Genomic DNA, 22079 nt, shown 5'->3' with positions numbered 1-22079 from the left:
GTTGTCCTTTAATTTCATTGCGCCACCATCCATGAAACTGTCCCATGACGAAGTTCAATTCTGCAGTGGGAGAAAGGGAGACATTTTTGATGGTTGGTTTTGTGACTTGCCCAAATCCTTCTGTGGCCGATTGCCTAAGTCTGGAAGGATGGACAAACAAATGAATTCATGATAGTCTCAATAAACTTAAAGTAAAGTGTTCTGCAGTGCTATAAATTGAATGAAAACAATTGAGAGGGCAGAGACTTCTTCAGAAGTGAAACCCTGTGGTAGCACAGCCAGCCAAGACCCCATCCGATGGTCTTTCAGTAATCTGGTTGTCTCGTCAAATTTAGCTGTTTCATCACCCATCCTCTCTGGTTCGAAGGAAATTAAAAAGCATACTTTTTGCCATTCCGAGCAGGTAGACTAAATGAAAAAGAGACATATGGAAAAATAAATAATTTTATTAGCTAAATGCCAAATTTTTACAGTATCTACACTTAAACCATATTGAATACATTCAACTGAGGTGACAACCTGGATCTTGCAATGCTTAGAGAGGAATAAAATTGAATTAATTAACAATATTCAGATATAAATTCGTCTTCAGAGGCTGTTACCAAAAATAAAGACTTGTCCACAGTCTTTGCCTTGAAATTCTGTATTGACCTTTCTCTTCGGCCAAAATATCTGGATCACTAAAAGCTTAATTTTTCCCTGGCCGATATCAATTGTTATTTTCCTTCATTCATCAGCAATCATACTAACTTAAAGCATTAATACTCATTATTTAGGTTTCCCACATCCTACTGATACATGATTATGTCTATGAGCCCCAGGCCGACTGCCATGTTTTGTTGCCATGGTAACACGACCCAAGTGGTTTTCTCCCCCGTCTGATATCATGGAATTTGCCTCCCACCACTTTGTTTGATGTTATGTTGTTCCCGGCGTCTTTTCACCCTTACATCCTGGGAATCATGTCCAAATTTTAAAATACTGTGTAGACGCTATTAAGCCGGTTTTGATGCATCAGTTTCACATGGGCTTATTTCAAGAAATAAAGGCCTTTTGTACAGGCGCCCTTCAACCAGCTCAATGGCGTCTACACAGTATCTAAGTTCAACAAAGTGGGACTATAGAGAGAAGACACAGACTCTGATTGGTCGTGTCCAGTGGGAGAACTGGGACTTGTTTGATTTGGTGATACAACGAGTCCCTCAACAATTACTCATCTATTTTCACAAAAAGATGAAGATAGGCGTCCCCTGCCTATAGTCTCCCTTTAACTACTATTTTCATCAAACCTGACACTTACAATACAGAACGCAACGATGAATACAGTTCTTACAACATCTTATAAAGATGACCTAACACCGAGGCCTGAGGCAAAAGTTCGATCTGTCAACCTGTGATATTAAAGTTCTATAACATAATGCGACGCATAAATATACATAATCCCACCAGGAATTGTGACCTACAAACCAATATGGGGCATGCCGTCCTCACATCCGATATCACATCCCTGGATGATGTCATTAAGTTGACGATTGTGACCTTATGACACCTGGCACAACCCAAGGATGTATCAAGACAAAATATAACACTAGGTCCCCCCCACCACTGTGTTTTCACTTACGGTTCAGTCTTGTACTAGAACGGTAAGCCCATTAATGCAATGTAGGTGAACCAATTCCATATATTCCACAATATAAATTCCCATAGATTAGGCTGACTAAGCTGCAGAAGCATTTATCCCAGATATTAAACTAAGCTTTCACTTTGAATAATATGCCCATCTGCCCAAACGAAGCAAATTTTCAGCCAAGCAAATTACTTCAGTAAAGAGGTCGCCCCACAAGCAAGTGCAGATTAGCCAGGTTTCATCTAAAACATGAAGACCTCACAGATAACCATCTTCGACAGGTTCCAGCACTTCCCTCACTTGGTACTGCCAAAAACCTTAAAATCAACCACTTCTGACTCTATTTTGGGTCTAATTCATTTTCTTCACAAGGTTTCCCAATCTGTACATTACATGTTTAATACATAAAGTTATATTCATGACAGCACCGACTTACAAGACCAACACCACAGACATATTCCAAGACAATATGACTTGGTACACTCCCAGTCCCAGTTCAAACTACATATGTAAGTAGGCATGAGGTACATCAGAAACGAATAGTGAGTGAGTGAACATTATGAAAATCAATCCTAAGGAAAATACTGAATTTTTTTATAACTGAACTGGTGATATTGCAGTGATATCAGCTGTTTTTTGTAAAAGCCACTGCAGCAAAAAAATATTGGCAGTTGTCTCTGCTTGAGAAGTACAGTGAAATTGCCCACAGCAAATACCTCTCTATTAAGGACACCATCCTAATTAAAAATGCTACATTTGGTCCTCTGTAATCAGGACAACTCTTTAGGGACACATTTTTCGGTCCAAAGTAAGTCCTTGATAGAGAAGTTCTACTGAATAACTCACTAACATTTTCCATCCAACTCAGAGTGCTGGAGGTCTTAAAGAGTCACTCCTCGCCCTTCACCGCCAACCATGCCAAACATGATTGTGACGTCTCCGACATGTCACTGCCCGACGGCATGCCTGCGCTACCCTCCCGAATGCAGCTGCAATGTGCCCTGGTACCAATTTATACACTGGCACCAAATCTCGGCAATCGAAGACAATATCTCGTTTCACGGACACCAATTTTGCAACAAAGGCTGAAAATACTCCCCTATTTACAAAGTTCCCTATGCAAAATTTGGGTACGATCCTTGAATCATGAGAAATTTTGCCATATTTGGGCTTATCTTCTGCTTTGGCAAAAATGGCACAATTTTTTTGCTGGCCATCCTCTTTCAGAGCACCCCTGCCAGAGTTTGACATGTCTTTCAATCGTTCTTCAAGAAAATGCCCTCCGTATTTGGGCTTGTCTCTTACCCTCAGATTGTTTGTGCGATATTTGGGCATGTCAACTGCTCTCAGAGAATGAAGAACAATATGAGGACGATGATGAGAATGATGATCAGTGCGACTATTGCTATCCATTGCCGCTTGTCTGTAACGAGATAAAAAATAAAAGAACTTTAAACTTCAGAGAAAATCGAAAAACCGGGATTCAAACGTCTCCTCAAGTAGCAGTTGAGGCCTGATATGTACCACCGATTAGGCTATGACTGGGCCTATGATTTAAATTAGTGACCTAGTTCTACAGCAAAACAACCTGACAAATCCTACAATAACACGAAACAGCTAAGACCCTCAGCTGAAAAATGATTCCTACCTCCTGCAATACAGCTTATACATGAGCACGCCATCATTCACAAACTTTCCCCAACCTTTTCTAGAACTTCATTCCTTCATGACAAACCGGCTAATGCGATACCTGTAGATGAAGTGCATTACCTGCTTAAGGCTATGCCCACTATTAGATATGTTATGTACTTATCCAATCACAGATAAGACCCCTTTCTTGTGCAAATATTCACTGATCTATAGTACAATAGAAATTTTCAAGGTGAATTGTAAATGGGTCTCTTCATGTGTATAGTCACAGACATTGGCACTGGCATTAAATTTTTTTCAAAATGAAATCCCAAAATATGTAAATTGTAGAATCTTATTGTAAACATGACAAAATACCAAGTAGGCGATATAAAGCTTGTTGACAGGATATACTTTATGATGAGCAGGCTTGTGCATGAATAAAGGGGTCACAAATAAATGGGTCACAAATAAAAGGGAACGTGTAGGCCTACTCTCTGATGTCTTTGACTTTTCAAATGATGGATAAAATTGGGTAAATTGAAATGTCATACACGCAGTACCATGACTGCAGATAAACCACCAAAATTTGACTCAACCTGGGATTACATGTCTAAACTAATAGGAAATTGAGATTATTTTTCACCCAAGCTTAATAAATGCAGATGAAATTGGAAATTAGATAAGCGATGACAAAACAACTTGTGCTACCTTGTCTTCAACACTCAAAAAAATGACAAAGGCCAACAATGACCCTGGACATTATTCAATGGAATATCAGGATATAGTTACCTGTATAATTTAACAATTTTTATCCAAAGCAGAAACTGAAAGCCTCACCGAATCAAAAGAAAAGTTGATCTGGTTATGGTAGGTCTGGTGGCCTCTATGAAAACAGTGGCACCTAAAATATGAGATTGTTCTGTCTGTTTTGAACTCGTTCAGTTATCAATTTGACTTTCGGGCAACCGATTTAATTACACCAGTTTCTGCAACACACACATAATGCATTTGACTTTGAGGTCACATGCAATGATTATAGATGAAAACTTGTATAATGACCCTAGTGTCTAGGTCAACTAAAACATTAACAACAAAGGCACCTGACAGATTTAGAGTAATGACTTTGCAATATGATTATCCTCATAACAAACTGGCAGTTTCAAATAAAATTTTGAACAGTCGTTTGAACAACCATTAATATTTGAAATTTGTAATTGAATGTGAACATTTCAAATTTTGTAAATATGTACTACATTTCGACAATACTGTTGTGAAGACAGATACTCAGATACTATAAATACTAAATTTCAGCAAAATCGTATGCACAATAACTGCACTACGGCATTCTTAATGGTGTACCCCTTCGTATTGAAAAGTACAATGCTGCCATCTGAGGACAGACCACAAAACTATCACTAAGTGTAAACCAGACCAACACAACTGCCAGTAGGGTTAAGAGCCTTGCTCAAGGAGACAAACTTCAACTCACCGTTTGACATGTGTAAAACTTTTGCCACCTTTTTCATCGTTTGATCTAATTTAGACTCTGTCCGGTCCATTTCACCTGAAAACTCATCCAGCATACTGAAAAGGGGAGTAGGAAAGTAAGGGTAAGAAAAATGTAGCCTTTTTGAGCTCTCGTGCATGAGACTATTACTGGGATGGGTTGTCCTTTACCATGTCAGCATTAACAGAGTCCCTATTAAAGCCTTTGCATAACAAATGGAATCTGGAAGCTTCTATACTATTCATTTATACATACACTGCCTGCTCATCCACCTCCGTGCCTATCCGATGGCTCATATCTTTTAAAACTGTCACACTTGTCCCGACCATGTCCAATGTTTCATCTTGTTGTCGAATCATCATCTGAAAAACCCGAACTATTAGTCAAAATCTTCCTGAGCGTTTGCACATTTGAGCATTATGATGCGTGCTACTGTAGTTGGGCACCATTTGGGGTTAATGGCCAAGTGACTCCATCTTTTGGAGAGCAGTCCATTATAATCTACACATGTTTCTCAAATGGGGTCTTCCGCTTGCCCAGGTGTAGGTACCTTGTTATAGGAACCTTGGTTATATATTTCATCAAAAGGACAATTAAAAGCCAACTGTACACGAGCCTATCACTCCTAGTCCCTCAGAGAGCTGTTATCACTCACTACGGGAAGAGAAAGTCCTTGATCACGTGGAGGGGAAAGCAAATACATAAACCCACCGCTTGTTGTTGATGTGTGTCCTCAATAAACTTCTGATTCGAACGTTCGATCTCATTATCAAGCCGCGTATACTTGTCCATCGGGCGACTGGGACCATTCCCGCTGCCATTTAATAACGTCTGTCGGTTCCGTCGGTCTTCCTTTGCCCGCACCTTTGGACTCGCCATGTGGTCTCTCATATCCTGTAATGACATTAATCACCAAAGAAAATGACGTTTTCCTTCGTTCTGACACTCGTCAAAGCTAAGTAGCAAACCTCATGGAACGAGCTTAGTAGAATCCCCGATGACGGCCAAAAAGATGGGTGCATATACATTTGTACATCGTTCTGCTTCATGTACCATACAATGTAGGTACCGTATTTATTAATATGAGAGAATGTGACAGGTCCCCGGTCATTTTCTGTCTTTAGTTCATCCATCACGCTATTAACAGACCAGCTACAGGCAACCAAGGACTAATTTACCACTGCCTCCCATTAGACTTATAATATAATGTAACCGCATATTTTCCAATAAGAACAATATTGACCGCTGCACAGGCTATAAATGAAATTATTGGGTTGGGTAATGGTAAGTTAATATTTTGACTCCGGGCTGAACATGCGAACATGATGGTGCTGAAAACATGATGGTGCTGTAGCGGGCTAGAGTCTGATCGGGAGACAATGCTGAGGTCACACCAGGGTCTGTAACATGTGGCATCACAGCATTAACCTCTAGCAACCGGAGAAAGTTTCACAAAAAATCTTACCTGGACTGTCTTTTTCGTCTGCGCTACGAACTTTTTTCTCTCAACCAGCTCGTAATCTTCTATCCTGAACTTCTTCGGGTTCTTCTCCACGATACTTGAAAAGGGTTAAGGAACACTGACAAAGATCAAGACTGGATTAGACATTGAGTTCTCATTCAGAAACAGATTTCTTTTAGCAGTGACTTTCTGTGGGTTTGATAACAGATTTCTTTTAACAATTTCTGTGGCTTTGATAGCGAGCTGACCTTGGGATAGGAATAACCTTGGGGCTAGTAAATCCTACCTCGAACAGAGGAATGCCCTTGGGAAATGTGGCGCTGAGTCGCCACACCAGGGTGATCAAGATGTGGGAGAAGCGATGCAGCAAGACACCAGAGATCTCTTCTGGCCCCTCTTACGCACTGACGACAACGTGAAGTATGAATAAGAAATGAACTAGACTATAGATCACTGGGCATGGTGTACATTTTACATAATTGATTGCTTAATGTACAGTGAGTGAATGATATTGCACAGGCGAATCAAGTCAACTAAAGCTGAACTGACACACTCATAACATATGTATGTATCTTTTCAAATCTACCCAGTACTGAAAAACATACACCACTCCATGAAACATAAGATGACATACAGTCACCTTTATCGCATTAATTTCTTTGAGTATGCAATAAAGATTGGAAAGAATTCATGATCTTGCCATATATCAAGATCAGCTCACAAGGCCTTACAGAGCTGTACTAGCAAGGGAGGGGACGACAGAGGGGCAAATGTTCCCAACACCAAAAATGTGTTTGTGATGCAGATTTTGAGACTGGTGCAGGACAAAAGGGGTGGTTTCCTTGACAACACTACGTCCTGGTGACACTAGTACTGTCCTCCTTACATGCTAACACTAACAGGTGAAATATGAGATTACATAAGTCCCTGGGAGACGAGCTGGGCTCTGATCTGATATCTTATCACTTCTCCCTTTGAAACATTACGCTAATTCATCTCTCGGAAGCCAACTAAAAGCGTGAGAGAGAAAACTTTGATGAGAAACCTAAAACAGCTTCTCAACTATCAAAGATAAAGCTTTACTAGATATTTCATTTGATTGAATTTCAAATTGAAGCGTCAAGGTTTAAAATTCGTACATCTGATGCACTCATTACCACGTGAACTTTAAAATGGAAATGAGCAGATCAATTTGTGTGTGTTGGCCCTTGATGGTTCCAGATGGATGCTGCAAACCTCAAACTGATATCTTGCAAAAATGACTGCGTCACAGCTGTGTTTTTTTGGGAAACGAGCCCGTACCTGATGAAGTTATGTCACGAAACCCAAACTGTACATATAGACATTTACCATGTTTACAGCCAATAAATAATGTCCACAGTTCATTCAGGCTGTCGTTTATCTAGATTTATCCTAACGAATCTGTGAATTGTGTTTGTCTCCCGGACCAAGCATTCACGCCATATCGACCAAACTGACCGTCACAAACCTCCAAAAATCAAATCATTCGAACCAAGCAACAAACACGCAAGTTTCATACAGCCGATGTAGCCATCCTCAGAATCTAATCTTTGAAACCCGGACAAACGAGAATGCGTTTACTGCTCGTTATTCAAGCCTGAGGGTCGTGTATGACTGGTTAATGAGGAAGCGAGGATGGGAAAGTAATTGGTGTCGACCACATTTCACCTGTACATTAAGTAAGTTATCTCGAGAGCCAGGGGGCGTAATCATTCTCGGGGCATCATGTGGTAGTGGTTTCATTGCTGTAGGCCTAAACCATTATTTCACTTTAATTTTTCATCCAGGGTGAATTTTGCGTTGGCGGAAGGCAGGTAGGAAGTGGTGTTCAAAGTGCTTTCGTAGTTGGGAGGCACAACCTTTTTTAGCTTCTCAATTTAATTTTTATGAAGCCTGGGCTCCATAATTGAAAGATTTTACCAGAATTTCCTTTGCTATAAACTGAAAAATATTTTATTTCTGTCTAGAGGAACTTTTTCAAATAACCTATGGGCTGAAATGGAAAAGAATACCAACATTGATAATTAATAAAAACATAGGTTTCCATGGTGACCATTCAACAAATCAACCACGGAAATGAAAGAGCTTGCAAATTGATCCAAACGCCATGCCATGCACTCCATCTGCGTAAAATAGGAAACCTCCAAAGAATGCAGCGGAACAAAAATGTCACATCCAATATCATAAACCACTAGCAATAGCATGTTCTCATCCCCTCATAACAGGTATATGGTCGTGCTTCAAAATGTTTTTATTATTCCTTTTTTCTAAGTTCACACCTATTATGAAATCACTAGTGTGAAAGATTGATAAGAATAGATGCATGTGAAGCAATTTTTCCATGACAATATAGAGCTAATGTTTTTCAAGGGAAAAATGACGCAAAGTAGAACTAGAACATGTACAAAGGGCACCACCTCTTGCTTCACCTTCAAACTCTTACAGATATGGCTTGACAGGAAGAATTTTGCGCAAGAGCAGCACATTGCTTGAATCGCTACAGCACCTCACTCCACAAAAGACAAGAACTGATGACTTTTTATAATGAGTTTCTGCTAATCTCATTAGATGCTATACAAAGAGCACTTCCACCAAGTCGATCAATAGCCACTTAGAATGCTGCCAACACTGCATGCAACTCTATTATAAAAGACAACAGCTCATTTTCGGAGCTCCAACATGGGACTCTTTCAACTGTATCTCATTTTTCATTTTCCAAAAAGCTACCACGTTCAGCAAATAAATTACCCAGCATAAAATTTAAATTGATGTGTGGAATTTCCGCGAGTGTCTTCAAATCCATCATTTATTAAGACAGGAAGACAACCAAGTATTTTTAAATGAAAAACGATGATGCTGTCCAGGAAGCTACCGTACTGGTTTCCATGGTTACATCATCGCCTCAGTAAGCAATTATTTACCTGTGTCATGTAACAGCAAATTAACAAGCATTTCCTTGACAAGACAGATGAGACACAACCACGGATTAACGCTTTTCTTTCAGAAAGGGCAACATATAAAGCTACATAGTAACGACAACAACTGTAAGACAATTAATTCCTCTAGGTTATTTTCAAAAAACCATGGCAACGCTAAACGACATCAGCTTTATGGTATACTGAGATTCAACAGAATACCATATATATTCATACCAGATATCAGAATTTCTTATGAAATCTGTTTTCTATTTTCCATGTCTGTTCAATCCAATCAACAAAATACATGGTGAGCAAGAAAGAGGAGATGAGAGATGTCAGGTTTTGTGGTCCACAGATGCTCGACTGCTTTCACACATCAGATTATCTCAGCTTTTTCATTTGTACAGCCCGACCGTGATAGGAATAATCACATTACCTGAATCTGACAAACCAACACGTCTCAATTTACTCTTCAAAAAACAGGTCAAGTGTTCAATGCAAATCAATGGCATCAATCCAATTAGGGTAGGCTGAGCAATATGGTCATATACAATACTGAGTTTACAGAGTATACATGTATGTGTACAGGTTGTCTCTTAGTTGAAGTATGCAAAATGATGTCACAATATGTTAATCAAAAGAATAAACAATTTGAAATATAACCAAAGACTTTTTCACCAGAAAAACATAATTCAAAAAGGATATTTATAGTTTCCTCGAGGTCTTCAAGGTCCCAGTCAATGCTCCGCAGACTATTCCTCAACTCATTTGCCGTCCAATCATATTCCTCCTTAGAGACGACGTTAGGGTCATCCACAAGTTCACACCACCGCTGGTACAGGCCTTGTGCTGTTTGCACAGCTTTGTTGACCTCCCTGGAAGAAAATTCAAACTCATAATTAGCTATATCTAAATATTTTAACATAAACAAGATGAGGACTATGTCGATGACGAAAATATATATCACGGTTACAAAACCAGATGATGGTGATGATATGGACGACAACATCACATGGTAACGTAACACGACTGTGCAGGTACAATCACTGACATGTGACTGTCAATTGACCGAATTCCACTGAATCTGAGGTCGGCCCGAGAGGGCATCGTCATCGAGACGATAAAGATAGATTGTAGATAGGTCATCAGAAAAAAAGACGAGAGACAACACCACAACAGTTCACAGCTATTGCCTAACTTTGACGTATGTGACTCATGAAGACCAGAGGCAAAACACTGAAAGACAGCCAGTATGAGTACAGTTAAAGAAGTACAGAATAGTTGAGCTAAATTAAAAATACACACTAAAAATACACATGAAGTGACAGTACATAATGTACAGGGTGAGTCATCCAGATTTTACTGTCAACTTAGAACTCAAATTTAAAAAGGTTCTGTTCGCAATACTTACTCCCGGACAACAAAGAATGGATCTTCAAGTGACATAGCTTTAATCTACCACATCGAGGAGAAATTACAATAAAGGACTTGGGCGAGAACTGTGAAAATTTGGAAATTTTGCTGCCGTATTTTCGCCAGGAAGAAGAGATGGCGTCAATGACCTCACGTGACACATGCGTCATTTCCCAGATACTAAAAATAGAATGGTAGATCCTAGAAAACACTGGTTTTAGCTCTTTCGAGCTGACGTCATTGCCCTCGAATTTTTTTAGAAATATAGTAAACCACCCATGTGTAAGAAGAAAACGATGAGGGTGTTATCTAAATATTGTAATTGTAAAAAGTATTCAAAAACCTTTTTTCTTGTTTCGAAATATACGAATCGTAGGGTTGAAAGTTTACTGAATTCAGTCAGTCAATCACCGAAGCGCGAGGAAGTGCGCGCGCATTCGACCTACTGAACATCGAGAAAGATCGAACTGAATTTCGTCGTTGTTTTGTATCGATATTTCTTTATCAGACTGTGCAAACGTCGCATTAATAAGTTAAAGAGGGAATGGATTCCGCAGAGGAGGTACTGAATGCGAGTTTATATTGAAACAAACGTTTGATTTTGTGTACTTTGCAAGTAAAGTCGTCTAAAATGTTATCCGGCTGATGGCGGCCATTTTGGGGCTGTTGTTCAGGTCGAGCATGGTGGTCCGTGTCACGTGACTCGTATACTGCCGGGAAATTATAAATGATGGCTACGCCCTTTTCCCACGTGTTTTATTTTTGTTTAACCCTTTCAGGACTGAATTTTTTGGCTCACCGTAGGGGAGTCTATACAATACCGCAGTGTCCGTCGTCCGTCGTCGTCCGTCGTCGTCGTCGTCGTCGTCGTCGTCGTCGTCGTCGTCGTCGTCCGTCGTATCCTAGTTCAAAAACAGTGGCACGTTTCTTAACCGCTAGGTCTATGAACTTAAAACTTTGTACACATGACCCCCTAGGTCAGATGACCCGTGACACTAAATTTCTGTCCGATCTGATTCTCTACTTGGCCACCAGGGGGCCAAATGTGGATATCTAAAAAGTGTGATATCTCGCTTATTAGTGACTTGTTTTCGATGAAACTTTTGTTGTAGGTACTCATAGCAAATATACATCTTATATCATACGGCTTTTTAATTTGACCTACTTTTCAAGGTCACAGAGGTCATATGGCGTAAATTGGCCGTGAGAGTGTAAACTATGGCACGTTTCTTAACCACTAAAGCTATGAACTTGAAACTTGGTACATATAACCCCCTATATCACATAGCCTCTGGTGCTGAATTTCAGTTTGATCTGATTCTCAACTTTGCCACCAGGGGGCCAAAAGTGGAAATCTAAAAAGTGTGATATTTCGCTTATAAGTGACTTGTTTTCGATAACATTTTTATGGTAGGTACCCTTAGGAAGAATACATCACATATCTTACGGGTTTTCAATTTGACCTACTTTTCAAGGTCACAGAGGTCATATGGCGTAAATTGGCCGTTAGAGTGTAAACTATGCCACGTTTCTTAACCAGTAAAGCTATGAACTTGAAACTTGGTGCATATAACCCCCTACATCAGATAACCTCTGATGCCAAATTTTGGCTCGATCTGATTCTTTATTCGGCCACCAGGGGGCCATAATGGAAAAAGTAAGAAGTGCAATATCTTGCTTATTTTTAGTGATTCGTTTTCAATAACATTTTTATGGTAGGTTCTCCTAGCAAGGATACATCACATATCATATGAGTTTTTTATCTGACCTGCTTTTCAAGGTCACAGAGGTCAAATGGCGTAAATTTGTCGTTTGATTGTAACTATGGCACGTTTCTTAACCACTAAAGCTTTGAACTTGAAATTTGATACACATGACTCCCTACGTCATGTAACCTCGGACACCGAATTTCGATCTGATCTGGTACTCAACTCAGCCACCAGGAGGCCAAAACTAAAATAGGTAAAAAGTGCAATATCTCGTTTATTATTGACTTGTTTTTGATGATATTCTTATGGTACTTACTCCAAGCAACGATACATCACATGTCATACCGACTTTGGTTTGACCTATATACTATACATGTACAATGTTTCTTAATCTGGATGAATTACAAAGCACCAAATATCTATACGGTGAGCACAATGGCCCCTGGCCGTTTCATTTTCTAAACGTCCGCTCTGGACTGGATATTTTTCAAGTTTTTTCGTCCAAAATCGAAATTTAGGCAGATAGCAGCTACTGCATGTACTGGCACTGGCAGTGGCAGTTGTAATAATTTCCCATTGTTAGTCATCCAGTTCTTTGTACTTGTAGGTAATGGACTCTGCGAGTGCAACATCTGATGTTGATTCTGCGACTGAAGTGAGTGAGGTTGAAGAAGATCTAAAAGAACTGAAGCTGTTTCTCGGCCAGGCTCAGCGCCCCCGCGTCAAAGAGCTGCTCCAGGATGATATCAAGAAGCTGGAGTCTGAGGCTAGTGCTGCAGCGGCCGCATCCAAAGCACCAGAAATGCCCGTTGTGAGAGAGGAGACAGTGGCGTCAGCACCTCAACAGAAGAGACTACCAACAAAGAAATTGGATACTTACGGTGAGGATCATTTTCATGTGATACATATTATGAATTGTCATTAAAAATGTGTCTAAAGTTAAGGTAAAAGGTCTCACAACCATCTTGGCCTTTGACCTACCATTACTGGGATTACAGTATAACACACTTGGGCAGAACTATCCGACATAATTAATATACATTCATGACATTGTAGTCCCAGTATCAGTATCAGCACGACTTTCAGTTTCAGCTATGTAAGAATAATGTGACGGCTTTCATTTAAACATTTTATCTAAATTACAGCCAACTCTGACCTGGGTCATAATATAGTGAAAAATAGGATATGTATTCACATGATACCTACATGTAACTGCTGATTGTTTGCCATGTTTGCAGTTAAATCTTCCTTTCAGCTCTACTTTATCCCGACAATACATATGAGCATGCTTTCTTTGTTGATTCTTTATCCTTGTCACTTCTCTTTGAGAAATGCAAGTTTTATTAGAAACCAAAGTAGGATTTCAGAAGGTGGTCATGGCTGATCGCTCGATTCATGATAATGGTTGGCATTTTCCCATTAACACAGTCAGTATATTGGGATGGCGCCACTCCTCACAAACCCAGTAGAACCTCCTTGAATAAAATCTGCCTTTCCGAAATTCGTTAAAATTTCTTGGTTAGATTATTTTCTAAAGTAGAACACTTATAGTTTGTGGCAGTAAGAGTGACAAAATATGCACTTTCAGAAAAAAATTAATTTGAGGAATATGGGACTCCAAACAAGTTCAGAAAGTACTGTTCGAGTACAACTACGTAAATGAAATTGATATTTACTAAAAGGAGGTTCTACTGTCTTTGTAGGAGATCCCGACCAAATGGATTCTGAAGACATCATTGGAGATGCAGCCAGTTTTGCCCAAGATTCAATTGATGCGGTCAAGTCAGACTCCGAGTTTTTACAAATTGTGAACATTATCAAATCCGGTAATGCAGGAGAACCAGAACAAATGGACACTGACAGTAAAGCGAAAGTTAATTGGAGTGGCTGCGAATCTGATGAGAACATTGGAGAAATTGCACATAATCCCGCTAAAGAAAACGATCTTGGAAATATTTCATCTGTGGAGAATTTAAACAAAATGATAAGCAACGTTATATCTGATTTGAACGATGATGAAATCAGATCGGCTTCTGGTGGCACTGAAAGTTCAACTCTAATTGACACAATGACTAAAATTAGGGATGACTTTTCCGAGGAGGAAGTTGATGAATCTTTGGGGGAGAGAAATAAAGTGACTGATTCTGATCCAGAGTGGGAATCAGAGGAACCTAAAACTAAGAGAGCCAGGAAATTGTCTGTAGGAAGCCCTGTCAAAAGTACCAAGCTGGGGAGACCGACGCCTGTACATGAAGTTAAAGTGGTGAAACCTACAACGCGAGGGACTAGCCTCAAGAGCGCTGCACCTGCTAGTGCTAAACCATTGTTCTCTGTGCTACCTGGTTCAGGAAGTGTGAAGAAAAGTCGTCCCCCTGTTCCAAAGGAGAAGAATTTTCAAGCAACAATTTCACTGAAGTCTGGTGAAAATATTGTCGTGGCTGTGAAAGAGCGAAACCGGCACGCACTTTTAAAGTGTAAGTTAGATTCTTTCCTTTCTGTGTTCCTTAGGTAATAATGAGCAAAATTATGGTTTACCACACACATGACATAGTTCTGGTGTTTTAGCAGGCTTTCCCACTAGATATACTATTATACTAAGTACTCTATTCATGTAGCAGAAGAATGATTCAAAGATATGAACTGAAACTAAACCTACTGGCTTCAGTAACTTTAAATGCTGGTAAGTATTTTGATAGTGTTCTAAAGAAACTTGGGTAACTATATCTTGTGAACGGAATATTATATTCTACATTTTATCTTAAATTGTGCGTTTAATTTCATTCCAGATTCAGCCATAGTCTGTGCCAGTATGCAACAATACATTGCCAATCATGCCCTTCCTAAACATGGTGAAAAACCATTGTTCCTAAATCTGGATTGTCTCGGAAAAACTGCAGATAAGAAAGGGTATAAATCTTCTGATCTCATTGGGTTTGGCAGTGGTTCGATGGTGATGGAGACCACATGTAAACCAGGACCATCGGTAAAACCTCCTGAACCAAGTCAGGTGATGCCTGTTGGACTGATGGGATTGAGTTCTTGTCTGCTTTCTGCAGGACCTCCTTCTTCATCAACTAGTGGAGGAAGTGGTCATGGCTCTTTGCCTGGTACTGCTCTTCAAGATCCCTCCAAATGTGAATCGGTTAATCCTCAAATGCGTTGGTCAGAGACAGAGACAAAAAAATTATTAGCTCTTTATAGAACGTATAAAGTCGATCTCCAAGCATTTAATGCCAAAAAAAGCAAATTTAACCCATTGGTGAAAATCACACAGCTTCTAAATAGGATTCCAGCGGCCCACAAGAACTGTGAACAGGTTCGGGCCAAAATCAATACCATACGAAAGTCACTTTACAAGGCGTGTGTAGCAAGGGACTCGCAGCGCCATACAGGAGTGACACTGCCGGAACCATCATTGCATTTGAAAGAGTTGTATAGTCTCTTCGAGGGTGACCTGCGGAGCCGAAAAATGGATGAAATCAAGGACTTTGCTACCCTGCATGAGGAGTTGACCCGTGGGTATACACCCCCAGCCGCAGACGTCCCTGTCAAAGAAGAGGTTCTGGGGCTTCCTTATGAAATCCTGGTTGATGTAGGAGCCGTGTCTTCTCATCAAGGCAGAGGTGAGCACAGGAATACGGATACGAGGACGACCCCTGTTGCAGATGCCCATCATGATTATTCTTGTTCGTCATCGCCGAGGAAGCGACGTAGACGCCGCGTCCGTGGCAAAGAGCTGGAGTTGGAAACCATCAAACATGTCCAGAATATGATGGTGCAGTCTGACCAAAGACTTAACGACACGCTGTTGCAACTTCATGCAGAGAATAAACGGATAATGGAGAAGTTGATTGCGAGGTTGTAGGGCCAATCAGCAGTTTATTGACCATCTTGTTGACAGAACTGCAGAAATAACTGGCACTTTGAGCTAGTATTGACAAAAGAGTATAAAGAACAACAAATAATTCGGTTCCGTGAAGCTGTGGTGACATCACACTAACAAACAGTTGGGAGTTCAGTACATTTTGTATTATTAGTTAACAAAAAATAGTTGTCTTCTGCATTTATTGAAATAAAATCATATGTTTCCTTTATCTCTTGAGTTGGATATTTATTTTTCAGAGGCATGTTATCATAAGTGTTATTATCAATCGGACAAGCAACCTCCAAAACTCATTCACTCCCAGTTTGTTTCTGTCAATGTATCAAGTACAATGGAGCACCGTATATTTTATCTTTTGTTTTCTTTTCGTAATTTTCTCCAGCCTGATAGTCATCAGGATGGTCTGGTAGTCGTGTTCTGTTTTGGAAAGATTCTCCCCATCTGCTCCAAGATGAAGTCTCTTTTAGAGATCTATCCCAAAACTGATTGTTCTTCCCTTGTAGAGACAGATTCTGTCCACCCACACTCCCTTTGTGGTTGTATGTGTTGCCAAATATGGATGAAAGATTATTGAAAAATGATTGCAAACAGGGATGAGCCCTGAGACACACCAAGAATTTAGGATTATTTTCGGTCGAACACGCCTGAATATGAACAGTAGAACCTCTCCATTTTAGAACTGCTTGGAAAAAAATTAAGATTTTCTATGAAAGACATCACATTTTCCTGGTCCTTGTCGAACCAAATGTTGATTATGCAATGGAACACTATAATTATTAAGACCTCTGATTAAAAAATGTACAAGTTGTAGGCAGATGGTTTGAAAGTTTTCTGAATCTCATGTGGTCTCTTGTTGGGTTCTGCTGTTCCTGCCATGTAGGTTGACTGCGCGAGCCAAGAACTAAGAATGACTTTCAAAAGGAAAATGAAGCTGAAATGCCTGCAGTGTTACCAAATTTTAAAAAAACTATCAAAAGTATAATAAGGATTTGAATTTTGACTCTTAACGTACAAACTGCAGTTATAGTGGCTAGTAGGATTCTCTGGGCAAAGTTATTCTTATAGTTTTGGCTCTCAAGACCTTCTCAAATTTCAGGAGGAAATATCTCAATAGTAATCTATATAGCATTTAGTTAAATTAAGTCTAAAAGAGAGGTTCTGCTGTATTTTTAGGGCGTGTTCAAGCTACAGTAGCATCCCCCCAACCACTGCCTGAGGTGCCATTGGGAAAGTTCTTGATCAAGATGAATTTGTTGGGCACCAATAAGGACATCTGCGTCTTGGTGAAGGAGGAACACCGGGATAAGCTCATGGAACGTAAGTGCTTTTATGTTTTTTGGTTGCGCACCTTGGCCAGTGTAACTTGCTGTAGAAGTCATGAATTGTCAGTAGAATTTCTTTTTCGTAATTACAAGGTTTCCTGCTAAATACCATATCTTTTCAGTGACAGTGTGGAGATGACGTTGTGATATGCAGGGCTTGAGCTGGACTCTCTTGACAGTGTGTCGAGGGTCAATGTTTTCACAAAATCTCTGGTGTACTGTTACAGTTTTAAAGTTCACAATTTCCAAATTGAGTCTCCTAGGCTGAGTTTTAATCATGCTTCAAAAGAGACTTTGTGGGGGTCATTTCAGCCCAGGATAGAGAAATTTTTGGTGAATCAACATGACAAATTCCTGCATACTCCTCCTTTCTTTTTCAGACACCCAGACCATTTGCTCTGGATTAGCAAAGTATGTCCAAGATAATGGTGTACCTGACGACCCCCTTCACCTTGACCTCGACTCATTTACTGCCCGTGACGTAAAACAACCATTGATGCCTATAATTACTAGTATTGGCGAGCCGAATGAGATGACTCCAGCCCGGGTTACATCTAATGATGCATCTGATGAAATGGAATATACAGTGAATTCTACTGTTGTTCGTCGCCACATTTGGAGCAAAGCGCACACAAGGAAAATGTTCGAATTGTTCAAAGCGTTCGAACAGAATCTCGATGGTCGGAAAAAGAAGTACCCCATTTGGCAAGTTATTGCAACAGAACTTAAGAAACAATTCAAAATTGATGTCAATGCGAATCAGTGTGTGCAACGGTTCAAGAACTTGAAGATGAAGTGTCGGCGTGAGATTGAGGAGAGAGATCAACGGTTGTTGGCTGATGAGCCCCTCGGGCCTCCAACTACGTACCATCGAGTGATGTGTGAAATTCTTGGTCTTGAATACACTCCTGCAAATGTTCAAACGAGTACCCCTGAAGTACCAGAGGAGGAGGAGGAGGCCGTCTTGGGTGTGCAGCACATGTCTGATCTTGAAAATCTTGCCGAGATGATACCAGACGAGGGGGAAACTCGTGCACCGCATTCAATCTGGAGTTATGCAGAGCAGAGAAAGTTGTTGCAGCTTATTAAGAAGTACAAGACTCAGTTCCATAACGGGCGTAACCATTTGCCTATTTGGAACATGATTGCCACGGAGTTGAAGCAAACAATGAACTCGACTAAAGAAGGCGAGCAGTGTCGTGCCAAGTACAAGAACATGAAGAAGAAATTCATGAAAACTTGGCGTGCACGGAAGGTCCAGCAAGAGGCTGGTGAACCACTTATGGAAACCGACCGAGAGTATGATGCGATGTTTGAGATCTGTAGCCAGGACATTGTGGTGAATCAGAAAGATATGAACGAGACCATGGCTTTAGGTGCGGGTTTGGCGGGCGATGCTGTGATGCAAACGATGAGTATCACGAAGGCAGATGGCAGTGAAGAGAAACCTGTTACTTTGCCGATCATGAAGAGAATGGTTGTCGAAACTCCGGGGCCGGGACGGGTGAAAAAGCGTGACAAATTGCAGACAATTCAGAAAGTGCAAGATATTATTAATCAATCGGATGTCAGATTGAATGAAACTTTGTTGGCACTACATGCCGAGAATAAGAAAATTATGGAAAAGTTGATCGAGAAGTTGTGATTCCTGCAGAGAGCACTTTAAGATTTATTGTAACAAATGCATTTTCAGAATTATGGTGGTTGCAGGGACCAATGTAGCCTGTCACTTGCATGTGACCTTTTAGCCCCAGCCTTAGGTTTTATTATTCATTGAGAAAAATCGGACAACATTTTGATAAAACGTCTGGGTGCTGAGCGTCTGCCATGGAAGTTTTTAGTAGCGCAATTGTTTAAAGAATTAATAAAGACTAGCCTTTATTACATGTAATTCTTGATTGTATATATATACATGTACATATATATAGTATTGTCCAAAGGTTTAATACATTCATTTATTTTCTTGTCTTGTTTTATAATAAAATATTTGTAAATCATTGTAAATCAGTAGTTTGTTTTTTTTGTCTCGGTTTTCAGTGGGTCCTAAACACGTAATCACAACATGATAAATTAGGATGACAGAAAAGGCTTCTAACGAGGAAATGGTTCAGAACACAAGTGCTAGACCAATGGCCGGATTTATATTTTTGCAGGTTGGGATCAGTCAGATAAGTTCATGAAGATCTATATAACACTGAACGGAGTCAACAAACTGCCGAAAGAAAATATAATCAGCGAATTCACAAAAAGGTGAGATATTAATTTGACCAAAAACTTAATACCATACAAGTTACTTTGAAGTAATGGTGCTCTTCAGGTGACAAACATGTCACGAAGTCAGTTTCGTCATTTCAGAAATTGCAAGCAAAGAAATCTATTCGCATTTACCTGTATCAAGAATGTACTTGTACACATCTTGCAATTTGTTGCTCAAAGCACTGAACGTATGTACATGTAGGGTGTTAACGGGTGTACATTTCTCTCTCTTTCAGTACATTTGTAGCTAGAATAGAAGATCTCAATGGGAAAAATTACGAACTGAAAGTGACACGGTTATTCAAGGATATCATTCCAGGAGAAAGCTATCACAAGGTATATGTGGTGTTTGGCTTGATCCGTGAAAAGGGTTTATACTATAAACTGTAGTCAAAACTAAAATGCCTGCAAACATTTTGCAATTTTGCTGATATAAAATGATGTTTTCTTCGATCTGATCTTGTGTTTTTAATTCCAGGTTAAAACTGATATGGTGACGATATTCATGAAGAAAGCAGAACAGAGCAAAACATGGGCTTACGTCACTGATGTTGAACAAAAGTTAAAGGATATGAAAGAGTATGTTGATTTGTTAATGTGTCATTTTATAGAAGGGGTCGAAACCTTGGTTAACATAGAGTTTACATCGTCACTTGCCACTTGTATCATGTCACTTCAAGGACGAATTAATATGTAGTTTTGTATATATTATAGCATACATGTAAGCACATACGTTTGTATACTTTGTAGGCGCTATTTAGCCAGTTTGGGCACCTCTGTTTCACACAGGCCTATAGCACGTGAGATAGGTCTTTTGTGCAGATGTCTCTCTACCCACACAGTATTTGAACTTGTACTGTAACCAAAATTTGGTCTGTTGTAGGTCACGAGAACCGAAAGCAGATGAGAAAGACCCCTTGATGTCGATGATGAAGAAAATGTACGATGAGGGCGATGATGAAATGAAGCGCTCGATAAACAAGGCGTGGTGTGAGAGTCAGGAGAAACGGAATGCTGGGCAGCAGGACTTTAATATGCCGCAACTCTAATAGGAGTTGAGATAGGATAAGCTTCATGGTCTCCTGTGATAATTGATACTGTAAACCATGTAATCGTTTTTAATTTGGAAAATCACCAAATAAAAAGGCCACCTGAAACCCAGATGTTGTTGACTTATATAGCCTTTGAGTCCTTCTACTATTATTTGAAAATTTGAGAATTTATCTCCAATTAAAAAGATTTATAATTGTGTAAATAGGCACTGAATATCAATTTCGACAATGCCATTGTGCTGACAGATACACGTATACACATACATGTACTTGAATACCAGGTTTCAATGAATTCGCATGCACAACAACTGCATTGCAGGTCAGTGTATTTCTGTTTTCCTGAGCCACCGGTGAATACTATGATCACAATAGCATTGTTGTTGAGTAATTTGGAGAGAATAAGTTTTTGGGGTTTGCAGTATCGAATGTTACATGGAGATAAAGTCTTGTGGCTGGTTTATTAGTGGACTGACAATTGTGATGAAATAGGAATGGTCCTCGCTGGCTGATGTAGATGTGTGCTTTATCCCCTTGATTGCATATATTTCTTGTTTCATTGCTCATTATCATAACAATCAGTTATTGAATCATGACATAGGAAACCATTTTTGACGTACAGGTCTTTTGAAGATACCATATGATATCATCCTGTCACTATTTGATAATTTTGTGCTAATTAACAAACAGCCCTGGTTGTTCATTTCCCTTGTGTGAACAAAGATGCCGATAAGTTTCTCTTCATCCGGGTTTAACTTTCACACGGTGAACAGGACTGTTGAACCGTTGTGGGTTCTCAGCTTGCAAAACCAAAATCATGAAACTTACATTTTTTCCCGATTATGATCAACTCATTTTTGCCTAAAACATTGCGATTCATCAATAAAGTTTTTCTTGAAAAGATTTTGTATTGTTATTTCGATCCTTTCAAAAAGGTTGGCACTAAAACTTCTAACAACCACACTTGGTCAGTGGTCAGTGATGAATGATTCGTCGGCTTCGTGTTGATCGCCTGACCGGGGGGGGGGGGGGGGGGACAGGATTTACATTGACTGCTGCATAAGACATGGTAGAGCTAAATGTTGTTCCTCACATGTTGATGGCGAATCAAACGATTCCATTTAGTTGCACTGTTTTGCAACATCTACATGTATCCCGTATGGGACTTGAGTGCATTGTGTCCTATTTTTAGGCTGGACATGCTACAATGTAGATGCTTCATTCCTCTCGAGTACCCACAGAGCATCTTAGAAGTGTGAATAGCCTCCATGGACATTCTC

General features: G+C 39.8%; 2 protein-coding genes across 4 annotated transcripts; one reads left to right on the top strand and one right to left on the bottom strand.

Annotated features, from left to right (window-relative positions):
* Positions 1 to 428: 428 nt before the first annotated feature.
* On the bottom strand, positions 429 to 10746 carry LOC135501858 (syntaxin-6-like). Its single transcript, XM_064794240.1, has 7 exons — positions 10579 to 10746; positions 9875 to 10042; positions 6232 to 6328; positions 5478 to 5660; positions 5022 to 5128; positions 4749 to 4843; positions 429 to 3050 (listed from the first exon to the last, which is right to left on the bottom strand). Exons 1-7 carry the CDS (start codon positions 10611 to 10613, stop codon positions 2974 to 2976), a joined length of 762 nt encoding a protein of 253 aa, XP_064650310.1. The 5' UTR covers positions 10614 to 10746; the 3' UTR covers positions 429 to 2973.
* A 271-nt stretch (positions 10747 to 11017) lies between these two features.
* On the top strand, positions 11018 to 21700 carry LOC135501857 (calcyclin-binding protein-like). Of its 3 annotated transcripts, XM_064794239.1 has the most exons (6): positions 11018 to 11142; positions 12897 to 13170; positions 19648 to 19744; positions 19987 to 20086; positions 20229 to 20329; positions 20634 to 21700. In XM_064794239.1, exons 1-6 carry the CDS (start codon positions 11125 to 11127, stop codon positions 20797 to 20799), a joined length of 756 nt encoding a protein of 251 aa, XP_064650309.1. In that variant the 5' UTR covers positions 11018 to 11124; the 3' UTR covers positions 20800 to 21700. The 3 variants fall into 3 exon arrangements, with proteins under 3 accessions (XP_064650309.1, XP_064650308.1, XP_064650307.1); XM_064794238.1 differs by lacking the exons at positions 19648 to 19744; positions 19987 to 20086; positions 20229 to 20329; positions 20634 to 21700 and adding exons at positions 17346 to 17489; positions 17875 to 19498; XM_064794237.1 differs by lacking the exons at positions 19648 to 19744; positions 19987 to 20086; positions 20229 to 20329; positions 20634 to 21700 and adding exons at positions 13993 to 14763; positions 15076 to 17319.
* The last annotated feature ends 379 nt before the right edge of the window (positions 21701 to 22079 follow it).

This window comes from Lineus longissimus, chromosome 17 (assembly GCF_910592395.1).
Source record: "Lineus longissimus chromosome 17, tnLinLong1.2, whole genome shotgun sequence".
Classification (NCBI taxonomy): domain Eukaryota; kingdom Metazoa; phylum Nemertea; class Pilidiophora; order Heteronemertea; family Lineidae; genus Lineus; species Lineus longissimus.
The sequence above is the reverse complement of the archived record's forward strand: the minus strand, read 5'-3'. Positions and strand labels throughout refer to the sequence as shown.